Here is a 16,465-nt window from a genome sequence, read left to right on the forward strand (position 1 = left end):
TATCAAAAATTGTTTCAGACAAATTTTTAGGTAATGTAGCGACCACTTTAAACCGATTCGATACTGTGCTTATTAAGGGAGGTATGATTTCTTTGGTCTTTCAAACCCAATTTTTTTCCACCCCTTGGGCCAATGGTTGGCGATATCAAAAACTTTACTTACATACGTTCTAGGTCCTTATTCAAAGAATAGTTGGAACTTAAAACGAATTACTTAATAAGAATGATAGAGATATATATTGTTTTTCAAAAAAGCCTCCCCCATTGTCCCATTTTGGGCGTTAACGTACACGACCGAGATTTTGGGACTAGTTATTTTTAAGAAACAATTTTAAAGTGATTTGCGCATAATTACGGCAGTTATCGTGTCAACAAGAAAGTGAAATATGAGGTCTGGGAGATGTAAAACGCGAAGATATGTCGAAATTTTTCGGAAGTCGAATGATGATACCCATTACAATACGTAGCTTTCTTATGAAATCTACCTAAAAGAAGTACTACTGTAATTTTTACGACCCAAATTAAGGAGTAAAATTGGTAGTTTCTTATATAATTCGAGCTGTAAGATAGGATAAAACAGGACCCAGAACTGTAACTTCAGTAGTTTTTTAAATATCCGAAGCAAATTCAAAATTCGGTGTCGAAAAACAAGTTTTTTTTAGGTTTGTAGTACGATAGGTTCGTTAAATGACTAACAAATGCGGAGATTTAATAATAAAACTTGTAGAGAATTTAATTCTGAGAAAATTAATGCACAGCCAATAAAAACTAAATACTTTTTAAAAATCGGTTTTTTATTGAAGCAAAACACAGTAAAAATAAACAGAAAAAGGTATTATTCTTACTGAACTTTCTGTATGTATTATTTTTCGTCTATTTCGTTTTTCTGTTTAATTTTTGCTCTGTTTTTCTACAATAAAAAACCGAATTTTAAAAGTTTTTTTTTTATGGCCTGTGGTTACATTAACCTTCTTAGAACTAAATTCCCTAAAAGTTTTGTTACTAAATCTCCACGTTTATTAGATATTTAACAAAGCCATTTCACTACAAACCTAAAAATACTTATTTTTCGACATACAGTTTTGTGTATATCGTCGGATAACTTAAAAACTACTGGAGTTACAGTTCTGGGACCTATTTTATCGTATTTCTCAGCTAAAATTATATACGAAACCACCAACTTTACTTGTTAATTTGTGTTCCAAAAATTACAGTAGAACTTCTTTTTATTAGAAGAGCTGAAATCCGGGCGAAATCTTTCGCTAGTTGTAACTTGAAAAAAAAAGCGTTTCCAGACCTATGTTTGTATGAACGTTTTTCATTATTTTCACCAGTAGAACATGCTCTGAACGTTACTTCTTGGAACACCAAATTTATTTATTTTTATAAGACCAAATTTTTCATGTCTGAAGTTTTTTCAGACCGACCGTTTCATGATTTCATCTAACAAAAAAACACAATTTTAGCATTGAAAAAAATTTTGGTGGCTTGTTTTTGGCTTGATATGAAGACTTGATGGATCGATTTCGATATAATTTGACTAGATGATTTTTGTATACGAGTCATTTAATATTGGCCACAATTTACCAAAGAGGAAAAGAAATATGAACCTTTTGATTCCAATATCTCTAAATTTTACTCAATGCATAAATAAATGTTTTAACGTGATTAAATGCCGCTTAAGTAAGCGAGATAAATTTTGTTGATATTTGGTCTAATTCAACCCCCCCCCCCCCCCCAAAGAGCGGGGTAGAAATATTTTTTGTAGTTTCTGGTATTAAAGTTACATTCCTGTACTAAATAAATAGATGATTCCTTTACATTGCTATATAATTTTGGTTATGTATTTGGTGAATTTCATTCAAGGTTGAAGAGAAAAAATAATTATTTTTTTTTCGATAGTTATCGTTTTGCTTGACGTCTTTAAACGATTAACAGTTTTTTATTGATTTTGTATGATGACTTCTGAATATGCGGCGTCACCGAGATATTTCATTTTGGATACAATTTATCAAGACGGGGAGATCTCAAAAATTTTCGCCTTCATCGAGAAATTTATGTAACTATTTGCCGGCTTTTTTCTATTACGTAATTTTTTCTGTTTTTTTGTAATTCTAGAAACTGGATATCTTGTTTCTGATAACTAAGAAAATGTGTATAAAAAAACAAAAAAACACCATTATACAATGAAAAATACGTTGTTTTTAAAACGAAAGATACATTTTGAAGTAATTTACGTTATCTGCTATTATTTAAAAGGATTCATTTTAAGTGAAGAGTTTATCTAAAATAAAATATATATATATTTACTGTAAAATGTAAGATAATTAAATTAAAACGAATATTACTTAAAACTCAAAATTGCGTCATTCTCAATAATAAACACCGAGTACAGCCCTTATCTATTACAACAATTGTTGACTTTTTTACATAAAAATTAAGCGACAGTAAATCTATTTCATATGAAATTTCAACTCATTGAAGGCCATCCAGCATTGAGGCAAAAGATATAATCACAGTTTTCTAATTTCCAAATACCATTCAATTGAAGTGAACATCCTTTTGTATTTAATTAATATCTTTTTTTATTTTCCTAGCGAATATAGCTCGAATAACCATATTAAACGGGAACGTATGGTGATCATGTCAAAAATGAGATATCGTATTTTCTGCAAATTTTTGTTTTAGGATTCAATTAATTCATGTAGACAAAAAAAAACTTATGTATGAGCGTACGTACGTATGTGTGTCCCACTGCTTTTGGCCTTATATTTTAGGTTGATCGAACTGATTTGCTTCAAATTAGGCTCAAATATTTCTATACTATATGAGGCAATGATCATATTAATTTTTTTCAAAATTTGTTAATTGTTTAACGCGAAAAAAAATTTCGAATTTCTTCAGAGCCATTGGAGAAAACTTTATTAAAGCAAATTTGTTATGTACAATGCATATATAAATAATCCAAACAAATATTTTCAAAAAATCAATCCCCAATTTCTTAAAAATTAAATATACTGTAACAAGACCGGTATAGCGCACCTGAGTAACGGATTTCTGCCAATTAAGAAGAAAGTAGTAGAAAATATAATAATGGGAGGAATCCAGACAGGGACTAAAAGAAACCTTTTAGATAACAGGTCCGTTTGACAAAGGTCCTTTGAAATATTGCCTACTGACACACTAAACACATTTCGTTCCGTTAGAAGAATTATCGGACCAAGGCTTAGAATTTCATTGGAAAATTTGAGGGCGGTCGATCATTCTCACGCTTCGAGTTGGGTCCGGTCCGGCCAGTATAAACTCCTACCCACCGGGTTGGTCTAGCGGTGAACGCGTCTTTCCAAATCAGCTGATTTGGAAGCCGAGAGTTCCAGCGTTCAAGTCCTAGTAAAGCCAGCTATTTTTACATGGATTTGAATACTAGATCGTGGATACCGGTGTTCTTTGGTGGTTGGGTTTCAATTAACCACACATCTCAGGTATGGTCGAACTGAGAATGTACAAGACTACACTTCATTCACACTCATACACATCATCCTCATTCATCCTCTGAAGTATTATCTAAACGGTAGTTACCGGAGGCTAAACAGGAAAAAGAAAGTATAAATACTCCGGGGAAAACCAGTTAAAAGTCAGTTCCGCGAGGAGAGTCTGCGAAATGTGTATTCTGCAAGGAGATCAGTGAAGGAGCGAATTTCGAGTGCAAGTTCTATGAAATTAAGGTAACGTCACAAGTAATCCCGGTACACGAAAACAAGAAATGATTCAGTGATTTACTGTAAGACTATAAGTGAAAGAGATAATGTACTAAATTTCATTCATAAACTGTAGGGTTTATTTGTGAATAGCAAATTTATTTGCAGTAAAACAATTTTATACTTGTCTATATCTATATCTATTTATAGATACTTTTTTACAAATCTATTTATTTATATTCTATTTATCTATATCTATCTATTGTTGTTAATTCAAGATTAGTGGTTAAAAGTGTAAAAGACTAGCGGTCATGCTATTGTCTTTTGTCAGTGGGGCTGGATTCTGCTTTTCCATTCTACTTATACCTGTATGATTATAAGATTATTAGCCTTAAAAAAGATAATATTTTTGCCACATTTACAAAAATTAGGCAGGATTTATTCACAGGAGTACTTTAAATTTTGTTTTGTATGTAATCTCTGTTTATTATTATTATTATTATTGACATTTATGATTATTTGATCGTTACTGATATTTAATATTACTATTGTTTACTGTTGCCATTATTGTCATTATTCTAAATATTATAGTGAGATTTTTTTATCCTCTGTTATTATTATTATTATTATTATTATTATTATTATTACTATTATTTTGATTATTATTGTGGTTGTGACAAATAAAAAAAAAGTATAGTAATCTACACTTTTTTTTATTTGTTTTATGATTGTCGTTTACTATTATTATTATTACTACTGTCATTATTATTTATTTCTCTTGTTTTGCTTATATTTTTAAACAAATAAATTATATTTATATAAACATTTTCACATGTCGATCTCTCAATATCCTGATCGAGCCGCGAACACGGGACAATATGTTTTCTTGTTGTTTTTTTTCTACCTTCAGTTTAAATATTATTCAAAGATTTTTTTTCAGGTTTATACTTCATATATAGAGCTATCAAGAAATGTACAATTTTTAAAAAAATTATAAACTTCGGACCTTAAATACAAAAATTTTTTAGAAAAATGTTTCCCTTATTTTTGCCTTTATTTGAAAGGTGTTAGAATTAGAGGAAAATTTACTAAGCATGCGTAACCTATACATGAATATATAAAAAAAATATTTTTTAATTATTTCCCGATTTGAAAAATATACATTCAAATTTTTTGTTGTAACTTTTTTAATTTTTTTTTTTTTTGTATTTTGCTTCGTCACTTAAACAGCTAAAAAATTAAGTGGCTTTGACACTTAAGTTATATTCGGGATCCAAAATGAGAACGATATTTTTTCTTTAATTTTTAAAAAGTTATAATTTATTTTATAAAAATTATACCTTTTTTCAGCTTATGATATCGGCAGATAAGGTTGAAGCTTGTGTGGAATACCGAAAGTGAAATTTGTACTGTATGAAAACTGCCATGCCTGACCGGGATTTGAATCCACGACATCCGGATGAAATGCCGAGACGCTACTACTACGGTACGGAAATCGGCGTAGCAGGTAAATCATGCAATACTTTCCCAATTTTTTTATAATTTTTGATATAAATAATTATTTTGTTTTAGTCATTTTTTTTTTTTTTTAAAAATGACTAAAACATATTTTTTTTTTCTTTTACAAAAAACTGATGTCAGAAGTAAAGATTAATAAGTAAATATTTATAAGGATAAATAATTATTCTTGATTTAATTTCACGAATCGTCTAATAAATAAAAATATGGATCTCGTTAATTAAAATATAATAAAATAAACAATATTTACCTTTTCGTTATTTACAGTTTCAAGATAATGAGAATCCATATTATGGAACAATAAAAAATTAAACGGATGAATTTAAAAAAAGCTTTTCGCACTTAACACCAACTAAATTCAATCACTGAGATCTTACAATATTGTGAACTTTCTAGAATTTACTGTGGCTCCCCACTACAAGAAAATTTCTTTCAAATGAGTTGTAATTTCTGAATTAATTATAAAATTTTTCCTTGTTTGTTAACAGAGCATCACAATTAAGAAACTTAAAACCGCATTATTTCCAATAATAGCTTTAAATAATTTTTATTACGTTTACCACAGGAAAAAATACATACAATATATTTTCCGTTCACTCACACAAATATTTAACTTCTCTTCTTTCAACGAAATTTAATCGATAGTAAAAAGTAACTAAAGTTCCTCAAATTACCAGTAATTAGTGATTACAGATTAAAGATTATTAGCGTTAAAAAAGGTAATATTTATGACACATTTACAAAAATTTTAAATGTCAACCTTTTTTAAATGTAAATTTAAAAATGTGATCTTTGCAAGGTGAAAAGTATTAGTTACGAATGAAATTGTTTTGTAACGAATGCAGAAACTATTATTATGAGAGTTATGTTACCAATTTAAAAAAAAAAGAAGATAAATATATTATGTATCAATAATTTTGTCAATATCAAAAATTTAATCATACCCACCTAGTCAAAAAATAGAAAATAAATAAATCACTGACGAGCTGGTTTTTTTTAAACATTTTTGGTGAATTAGTGGCTACCCTTTTGATAGTGAAAAAAATAAAATTTCAACCAACAGTTTATCACCATCCGAAGAGGTATTAAAATCAGTAAAAAAAATTATTCTACCCTCCCCAGTCACTAGATCTTTCTTTCTTTTTCCTGTTTACCCTCCAGGAATTACCGTTCGGGTATTACTTCAGAGGATGAATGAGGATGATATGTATGAATGTGATGTGTAGTCTTGTACAGTCTCAGTTCGACCATTCCTGAGATTTGTGGTTAATTGAAACCCAACCACCAAAGAACACCGGTAACCACAAACTAGTATTCAAACCCGTATAAAAGTAACTGCCTTTAGTAGGACTTGAACGCTGAAACGTTCATGACCTATAGACGTTTAAGACCACTCACTAGACCTATAGTGAAGAAAGTTGTGAATAAGTTTCATCAATGTCCTAATATGAAGAAATCATCATGCCAAATTTTATGCATATCAGTCCATCCAATTCGGAAATATAAACGCAAAAAAAAATGCCAACATAGATAGGTATGAATATATGCTGGCGTACTTAGTGGAGATTTAAATAAAAAGAAACATTACCAAAAACTATTAAGGGGCATTCGTTAATACTACAATAGGAGCAAATTACGTGATAATCAAGTAGGTTAATTAGAATCAACCCTTTGAGTCAAATTTTGAGATACAATACCCAAAAAGTCCATATATTCCAACCTCCTTGACCGATTATGACCAAAATTAAATGGAATTAATGACCCATATGTAAAAATCATACTACAAAATTTCAAATAAATCAGCCCATCCTATCCGGAGATATCAAGGAAAAGTACACCAATATACATACATGCTTATGTACATACATCCTGCCAGAATTTTTCTATGCGTTCTTTGGTTAGAGGGAGGGCCATGAGTGTTGAGATCTCCAAAAACCTGACATGCAAAAAAAGCTCGTGTGTAGGTACACACGAGCTTTTTTGTACGCACGTAAAGAAGATTTACGTGCGAATTAGAAGTTCTTTGGCGTGAATAAAAAAATAATATTTTTACGCTTTCAAACAAATTTGAACTGAGTCAAACGATCGATAGACGACGTTAAATACCATAAATAAAAGTTTGAATAAATAACAAATTAAATTAAATAATATCATTTTATACAGTTTAAAAAGTATTGAAGTATTCGTTGTCATAAAAAAACAAAGTTCATGGAATATATTTCGATTAGTTTAGTTCCATTAATTCTTCGAATGACGATTGAATAGGCACGAGGTTTATCAGCGGCATATGATATGAAAAAATATGATACAAATAATTTTATTTCATATTAGTATTTTATCAAAAATTTTGTTTTTGGTAAATTTAAAATTATGCAAAATCAAGAATTTATCTGATGTGTGCTATTTTCTGTGTCATTACAAAATATAATTTTATAACAGTATCAGGCTCCCTAATGTCCCCTTCATAGGGCTAAGAATCTAAGGAAGTCAGTAACGATGTTCCATTCCCTTTGGTTTTTCAATTAACTTGCAGATCAAAACCAGAGTTGATCGTCGCAAGCTCTATAGCTACTTTGGTATGTTCAGGCTCGTACCTGGGCAGGCATATAAGACATAGCGCATATCATCAATGACCTTACACTCCGGATATATTTTTGAAACTAGCTATGAAAAATATTAAATGGTCGCCATTTTGGCTAGGATAGTTGTAACCTAAAGTTTTTTACATAAAAATATTTGTTGTTTAATGCCAAATCATATTAAAATGATTTGTCACATCTTATATTTTCCATTTAACATTTTTGAGTTCCTCAAACAACTGGGTGCTTGGGATATAGTTATCTCCTGCCGAAAAATAGATCGTTTCGACGCTTTTGCTAATTTAAATTTTTCTATATGTAGCTGTCAAAAAGTTATTTAAGGACCTCCTTACTTTGTTAACACTCGGTACATTAATTCTCACATTAAAATAACTTTATTTCTATACATCAGTCTACAATTATAATACATATAACTTAACAAAGTGTTTATAAAAGAAAATAAGAATTCTGAAATTCTATAATAATTTCTATTATTTTAAATTCTCTATTTATAATCCTGTAATTCTTTTTAATACTTTAATTTATAGTCGCATCAACAACTAAAGTCGTTAACGAATTATCAGTGTAATGTAATTGTACCCGTAAATAGGTAGTCTTGAACAAACTAAGGCCAACCATTCCTGAGACGTGTGGTTAACTGAAATCAAACCACCAAAGAATACCGGTATCCACGACCTAGTATTCAAATCCAAATAAAAGTAATTACCTTTATTGGGATATGAACCCGAGATCTTCGATTTCGAAACCAGCTGATTTATGACAAATTAATGTAATTTTTAATTTAATTTCCAAGTTAAACAGGCTCACAAATATTTTGATAAACACATTTTTATAAATAAATGACAATAACTATAAATAATAGTTATAATGTCAGCATTATATCTTTTCCGATGTGTTTCATGCTTAATAATTCGCTTCATAATAACAATAAAAAATCAAAGAAGGTCATTAATCTCACTCATTCTTTTGGTAAACTACAGATTTTCATTTCATTACTCAAACTTTTTCTTGAAAAAATAAACCAGCATTCTTTTGATTACTTTTCAGACTTATTTTACTTTTGTTGAAACACAAAAATTCTAAAAGTTTGGCCTTTTAAATACGTAGTTGGTAATCTTTGCTCATCTAACATGCATATTTATTGGTAGAACAATTCACTGTTCTACCAATTTTACTGTGCAAGTAAAAAATATTTCAGTAAGAAATTTTTTTATTTATAAAAGTTAAGAAATATTCGTTTTGTTAGGATAAATAAACAAACGATCATAATTTTAGGTAGATTTCATAAGAAAAGTACCTATTGTAATGGGTACCATGATTCGACTACCAGAAAATTTTGATATATCTTCGCCTTTCAATCCCCCAGACCCATAACCACCGTCAGTTCAAAATGTTATATATATATGTATATGTATATATATATATATATATATATATATATATATATATATGTATGCATATATATATATATGTATGCATACATACATTTATATAAATATTACACGATAACTGCCGCAATTTTGCGCCAATCACTTTCCAATTAATACATAAAATATAACGACCCAAAATCTCGATCGCGTTCGTTAATGGGAATAATTCTACCATGGGGGTGGAAATGGATAACAATGCATTCTTTTTCGAAAAAACAAAATATTGCTATAACTTTCTTATTAAGTAAAATATAGAATTCGTTTAAAATTCCTACTATTCTTTGGATAAGGGCCTAAAACTTATCTAAGTAAAGTCTTTTGATATCACCAAACATTGGCCCAAGGGATGGAAAAAACTGGTGTTTCGAAGACAAAAAAGTAATACCTCACCTATTAGGCACAGTATCCAATCGGTTTAAAGTGGTCGTTAGTCCTCTAAACATTCCTAAAAATTTTGTTCAAACAATTTTTGATAAGATCAACTCTTACGGCAAGGGATGACCAAAATATTGCTGGAATTGTAAGTGGAATAAGGGCTTATATGCTTAACATGTGAAATATTTTTTCACATGCAACCATTGTCGTATTGAGTAAATTTGAAGTTTTTCTTAACTTTAAGGTGGAAATCTTTTTTATCCCCTACTTAGCACCGGTGAAATCTACCACCGCCTTCCGTCGTGCCGAAAGGGATTTTTTTTTTTAAATTAATGCATTATAAAATGTCAAATTATTTTTTTTAATAGCTTTTAATATTTTATAAGCCCATTTAACATTTTTTATAGCTAGTTTCAAAGTTGTATTTCAGTATTTCCTAAACAGTGAGGTCTCATAAATTTTATGTGTTTTTAATTTCAACTAAATAAATTTTTTTTAATAATATATTAAAAAAGAATACGTGAAGGCTTCATTGGAATTTAAAAAAAAATTAAAATTTTCATCGAAATATACGTGTTTGAGTGGAAATAATTTATGACAGAAATTACATTTAAATTTTTCCAGAAAGACGCTAAGTTTAATAAAATAATTAAAGAATCGAGAGTTGTTTTTTTTTAGAAAAACGTTGTGTTTTTACAAAAGAAATAAATAACTTTTTAATATTTTAAATATGACTGGGCACGAGTAGACAGTAAAAAAAATTAAATATCTCCAAGATTCATACTATAAACTACCAACCATAATTTTACTGGGAAATGAAGAATATATTATAAGTTAGTAAGAAAAAAAAACAAAATTGCAATTTTGTTAATGAAATATCAAATTAAAAGATTAAAAATACTTAAATATCAAGGTAAATCATTATCAGTACATTTGAGTACGTACAAGAACAATAGGCTATAATAGCTGAAACAAAAAAGACATATAATCTTATCAAATAAAAGTAGTTTATACACCTAACATTTTATACGTGTAGACGATATATACGCCCACATATTTTATATTGCGTAGAAACACATTTTATATTGCAGTATAAAATACATACAATACATTTTATACTGCATAAAAAATACCAAATTTATACTCCGGTACAATTCAATAATATAAAATTATAAATTATAGCTAATTTATTTCAAAAACGTATTCACATAATTTGAATTTGTATCGATTGCATTAACTAAATTTATAAACACTTCCACATAATATTTCTTAAATAACCTAATTAATATTTTTTTTAAATTATATATAATTTGGCAAGAAATATACGTGGTTATTTCTAAATAAGAAAGCCTACAATTTCTAAAATAAATCGTTTAATATTTGGCCGACGAGTGTCTCTACTATTAATGCTTTAAAATGGGAACTAACAGTAAATGCTAAACAATATTCATTTTTAGGTTCTGAAAATATTTCATAAAAAAAAAAGCTCAAAAAGTAGCTATACTTTTCTGGGCTTGATTATTTATTTTTATAGAACGGAAAAATGATAAAAGAAAAACAAATTTTAAAAAGATTTAAAACATCGATTTTTTTTCTGCTCCCCCACCCCCAGAATCACTTCCCAAGAAAATTCAATTATTTGCTACATCTACTATGTTAAATGCAAAAAACTAAAAAAAAAATCCCACTAAAAAAGTACAACCAATAAAAAGTTCCCTAAGATTTCATTTTTGTGGGTGGGTGTAAGTTGTGATGAAATTTTATTGTAATATTATATTATTATTATAAGTTTAAATAAATAAAAAATTTAAAAAAAATTCCAAAAATCAATATTTTTAAACATTGATCGGGTCCCCTATTCCCAATATTGCTTTCAACATTTTTTTTTGTAGATTGTACTACTACTATGTCCAGAAGGACAAAAAAAATCAGTTAAAAATATAGTGAACTTGGAAGAAAAAAATAAAATAATATTGGATGGTAATAAATATTTACGTAATAATTTAGTGGTATTTTTTCCCATCAAATTTATTTAATTATAATTTACTATCAATGTAAAAAATTCATTTTTGATAAGTAATAATTTATCATTAATGGTAAATAATTTACGCAGTTCTGCGCAAGAAGACTTTTCGTTATTTCATTTTATATATTTTTTGTAAAAATATTCTATATAGTTTTTTGCGCAAGAAATATACAAAACATAAATTAAATGAGAAAACTGAAACAGGTTTAACTTTTTTATTATCTAATATTAAAATATATTTTCTGTGATAAGAAAACTAAATTAATATAACAGCAGATTGGTAAAATAATTAAAAATATGCAACGAATAAAAATATGGCATTTCGATCGATTTTTGGGGAAGGGAGAATTTTGAGACAAATTTTTTTTAAATAGTAAGTTAAGCATGTATGCATGTACTGAACTTAATAAAAATTGAAGTTATGTTCACAAAATCATTAGAGAATTAACCCAAAGAAACTATCTATCCCACCCCCTGGAGATATTGACTTCAAACATTTACCGACAAATTGCTGACACAACTTTCTGTACCAAATTTCCTCAAAATCGGTTAATCCAATCAAAAGCCATTAAAATTCAAACACAACACGTACATACGTACGTAGGAATATTTCCCCCACTTTTTTCTGGGGTTTCCTCGGTTATGGAAGGGTCGAGAAATGCAAAAAAACCATACCCAATTTTTTTGACTGATTAATACACATTCCTTTTTGTAGCATAGCTCTAGTGCTATGATGCCAAGAGATTAAAACTTATATTTTTTTTTACAGGAACTATATAAATATCTCGTACCCAAAAAACTGTAAAACAAAATTGTTAGGGATGTAGGATGTAGAGGGTATACTGAAATGAAACGACTAGCACTAGATAGGGAATCTTGGAGAGCTACATCAAACCAGTCAAATGACTGAAGACAAAAAAAACCCAAAAAACCTTGCTTTTTCAACAAGAATTAATATTAAACGCTCACTAATAACAATTCATTTTTGGTATTACACCTAACAATTCATTTTTGGTATTACACAATTCATTTTTTTGGTATTACACTGCATAATAACCCCCATTTCTAAATTTTATTTTACAATTCCCAGAATGAAGTCCGATACTAAAAAAAATTCCCTACTTATGAGGGTAACATAAATAAATGATTCTGCCTCAAATTTATATTAATAAACAATACTTGAAGAATTTACTCTTGAAATCCGTTACATTATCAAGAATATTTTCATCCTATAAGGAAAACCTATACATCGGTAATTAGAACTGTTTTTTTTGTGTTTGTTTTTCTCTTGCTCTCTGGGCTGAGTCAACAATCAAGTATTACTCAGCCCAGGGGAATGTCCTTGTGACTAATGAGCCTCCCCGCCTACCGGCAGTACGTCCGGCAAGGCAGGTCAGCTCACCGGCTCCGGATCTTTTCCTTATTTTCAACTTGCCTCTTTCTCTAACCGTTAAGGCTGGTGACCTATTCTCCCAACGTGCACATTCAAAAAATTTATGACAGGACGTGTCCTCTTGACCGCAAAACATACAATTTGGAAATTGGTGTTCTAATTCGGTAATTAGAACTGAATTAAATATATCGAGCGTTATAATTTTATTAAAGTTGCTTTTACATTATGTAAAAATACTGCTATAAGCAGTATTACATAGGATTGTTACAAAAATGAAAGTAACTCATGTATTAGCCGATTACCATGTTTATAACTGAAATCTTGCTATCCATAAGTTACCGGTTAATAACAAACGATGTTACAAACAATAGTAATACCAGTATTCGTAAATGCCTCCTAACATTCCTAATAACATCAATGTAAATGTTCATTCCGTTACATTTAATCGTTCTTTAAAGGTCTTCTTATATGGTTGTTTTTGAAGGAATATTTTGGGCGTTATTATTTTTTAAATGTTACATTGTTCAATTTGGACGGAATTTGTTCTAAGTGAAATGGAATTGAGCAAAAAAAATCTCCTAAAAGATATAGTATCCTTAATTTTCATAAGGTGTTTCATTATTTTAGGCTTGGTTCACAGTAATAAGCTGTCAAAATCAGGAATTTTAAGTCTTAAAAATTTTTCAAACTATTATCGTAGAAAAGTTTCATGATGAACGAATCAATATAATTTTCTTTTAAGTCATTATTACACCAATCACTTGCTTTGTATCTTTTCCAGGCTTATAGTGAAGGCTGTATCCAGTATTTTTGTTTCTGTGTAGAATAACATAGGCCCCTAACGCAATAGTGGCTCTTTACTGTTCACTATCCTTAATACGACTAAAAATCAATAACGTGTTCAAACTGGTAATAGACTATTGCTATGGGTGAATTAACATTGTTAAATCTTAGATAATCTAAACGCACTTCTTTTTAAGTCAATCTTACATAATAAACCTGAATACAGAAAGAAACTTTTTTTAGATATATTTGCATCTCTTTATACGCTGTATCAAAGAAGTTAAACAATCAAAGAGAGAGGAATAGATGCTGAAGAGATCAGCTAAAGAGAGAGTAAAGTGGCGGAAATTAAAAAAAAAAACTTTTTGAACTCTACAAGCTATTTTGTGTTTTCTATAGATAAAATACGAGACAGCAATTTGATCTGAGGACAACCTTATTATATAAAACCCATATTCGTTACAAGTCTATAAGTAGTTCATTTTAACAGAGATTTTATGACCAAAATTATTAAATAAATCGTATATCTAGAAGAATAAAAATTCAGTTAATTGTTTCAAATTAAGATAAACTATATCGACTCAAGTTACATAATTCTGAAACAAAGAAAGAATTTATTGCATAATTAATGTAAGAATTTAATATTAAAAATATTAACGTTTATCGTAGACGATAAAAGGAAATATTAATCTCAAATATTTTACTTAAAATTTTATAAATAATCAGTTAATACCAAATCAATTTTTTTTTAATTTGAATTTATTTTAATAATATATCTTATATTAAATTTCAGTATTTTGTTTATGCTCAAATACAGTCACTGTTTTTTTTCCAGAGATGACGAATCGAGCCCAGAACCTTACTGTTGACAAAATAAAATCACCAATTAAAAATCTAAACAATTTTATTTTTATCATAGTCGTAACGAATATTGTGTTTTTATGAAGCGTTTTGGCACAATGTGTATATTTTAGAAATTTAAGGTAAAATAATTTATAACAATAAAGGGGGTATTTCACACCCCTTTAAAAATATGAATAAAATTCATTTCATCAGAGTCGATTGATGGTTTACTTATCATAAATATTTCAAACAAGTTTTACACGGAAGATCGTAATGTAAAGCATTTTTTTAAATGACTTACACCAAATTAAAAGAAAATATTCAATTTTCAGATTTATTAGACAAATCACTTTATCCATATAGTTTTTTTTAATCTCCGGATCCACCGTTAGGTATTCTTCAGAGGATGAGATGAATGATTTGTAGCGTGTGTGAAAATGCCATGCCTGACCGGGATTCGAACCCGGGACCTCCGGATGAAAGGCAGACACGCTACCACTCGCGCCACGGAGGCCGGCTTATCCATATAGTTATGACAAGCTAAATCCACGATTCATTAAAGGAATATCTGCTATTAATTACAACAACAAACGAAATTGTTGCTGGAAAATAGAACTGAAGAGCCTGTAATGTAAAATTTAAATAATATGGTCAGGAAGTATTGACCTTCCAAACGAAAGGGTCAGTGTTTCACCTCTAAAACACCTTTACATAAAGACGACAACATTAAGATCATTGACACTTTGTACGTTACTATCAGAGAGAGGAATCGGGCTATGGATTTTAAGTAATAAATCTAACGAAAATTCACTTACAGTCGGATCATAATTTATTCGCAAGGATAATACATGTGTTGATTAGAAACGGTACATCGATATAAATTAAATGATGTGTAACCGTCTGACCTTTGCTATCCGTATGATACAGTCTCTGCACGATCAACATCCAGTTGTACGTGTACAAACTGACCTTAAGTGCAGAACGTGAAATGCTATTAGATTGCCTATAGAGTAATATTAAAAATTATTGAATATTATAAAATAACATTGGATGGTAATAATATTTACGTAAAAATTAAGTTGTACTGTCAAATTTATTTAATTGTAATCTACTATCAGTGTAAAGAATTCATTTTTTATATTTAATAATTAATCATTAAAGGTAAACAAAATACGCAGTTCTGCTCAAGAAAACCGACTTCTCGTTATTTAATTTTATATATTTTTTGTAAAAATATTCTATAAAACTTTTTGCACAAGAAATTTATAAAACAAAAATTAAATGAGAAAACTGAAACAGGTTTAACTTTTTTTATTTTTAATATTAAAACATATTTTCTGTTGATAAAAAAATTAAATTATTATAATCGCAGATTGGTAAAATAATTAAATATAACGAGTAGCTACACAAGAATAAAGTTTAAACCACCAATGTCACTCAATGCATAAGCTCGTTCGAAAAATACAATACAAAGTCAACTTAACTTCAAACTGTGGCTCTGTTTTCTGTTTTCAACCTTAAATTGAGCGTAACTAAAGAACGACTCAACCAATCGTAATCACATTTTCACGTACCCAACTTCAGATATACTACTACAGCATATCTAAATTTCAATGAAACTGATTTAGTAGTTACGGAGATTTTCGAGCCACAACTTTATACATAAGCCTATATATAAAGAGTGTATCACGATGTTCTCCCGGGACAACAAACATTTTATTTTATTTTTATTAAGAAAAAAAAAATTTATTTTTTTATCAAGAATTTTATTTTTATTAAGTTCCTTTGTAAATATTTTTA

At 28.8% G+C, this 16,465-nt stretch overlaps 1 protein-coding gene and 1 long non-coding RNA gene across 7 annotated transcripts in view; one reads left to right on the forward strand and one right to left on the reverse strand.

The window, feature by feature from the left end:
* The window catches only part of Hex-A (Hexokinase A), a 315,316-nt gene that overhangs the window by 147,246 nt on the left and 151,605 nt on the right, over nucleotides 1–16,465 (reverse strand). The window contains exon 1 of one of the 6 annotated variants that reach the window (XM_075366031.1): nucleotides 5,466–5,519. The exons of the other annotated variants lie outside the window; for them this stretch is intronic. Within the exon in view, the coding sequence (XP_075222146.1) occupies nucleotides 5,466–5,504 (39 nt within the window). The 5' untranslated portion in view covers nucleotides 5,505–5,519. Of the gene's footprint in view, nucleotides 1–5,465; nucleotides 5,520–16,465 lie in introns of those variants that run through there. 6 annotated transcript variants of the gene reach the window in all.
* On the forward strand, nucleotides 3,550–14,919 carry LOC142324907 (uncharacterized). The gene is made up of 3 exons (XR_012756434.1): nucleotides 3,550–3,724; nucleotides 5,048–5,204; nucleotides 14,660–14,919. It is a non-coding gene; the product is annotated as an uncharacterized LOC142324907 (long non-coding RNA).

Source organism: Lycorma delicatula, chromosome 5 (genome assembly GCF_047948215.1).
Source record: "Lycorma delicatula isolate Av1 chromosome 5, ASM4794821v1, whole genome shotgun sequence".
NCBI classification, from domain to species: Eukaryota; Metazoa; Arthropoda; class Insecta; order Hemiptera; family Fulgoridae; genus Lycorma; species Lycorma delicatula.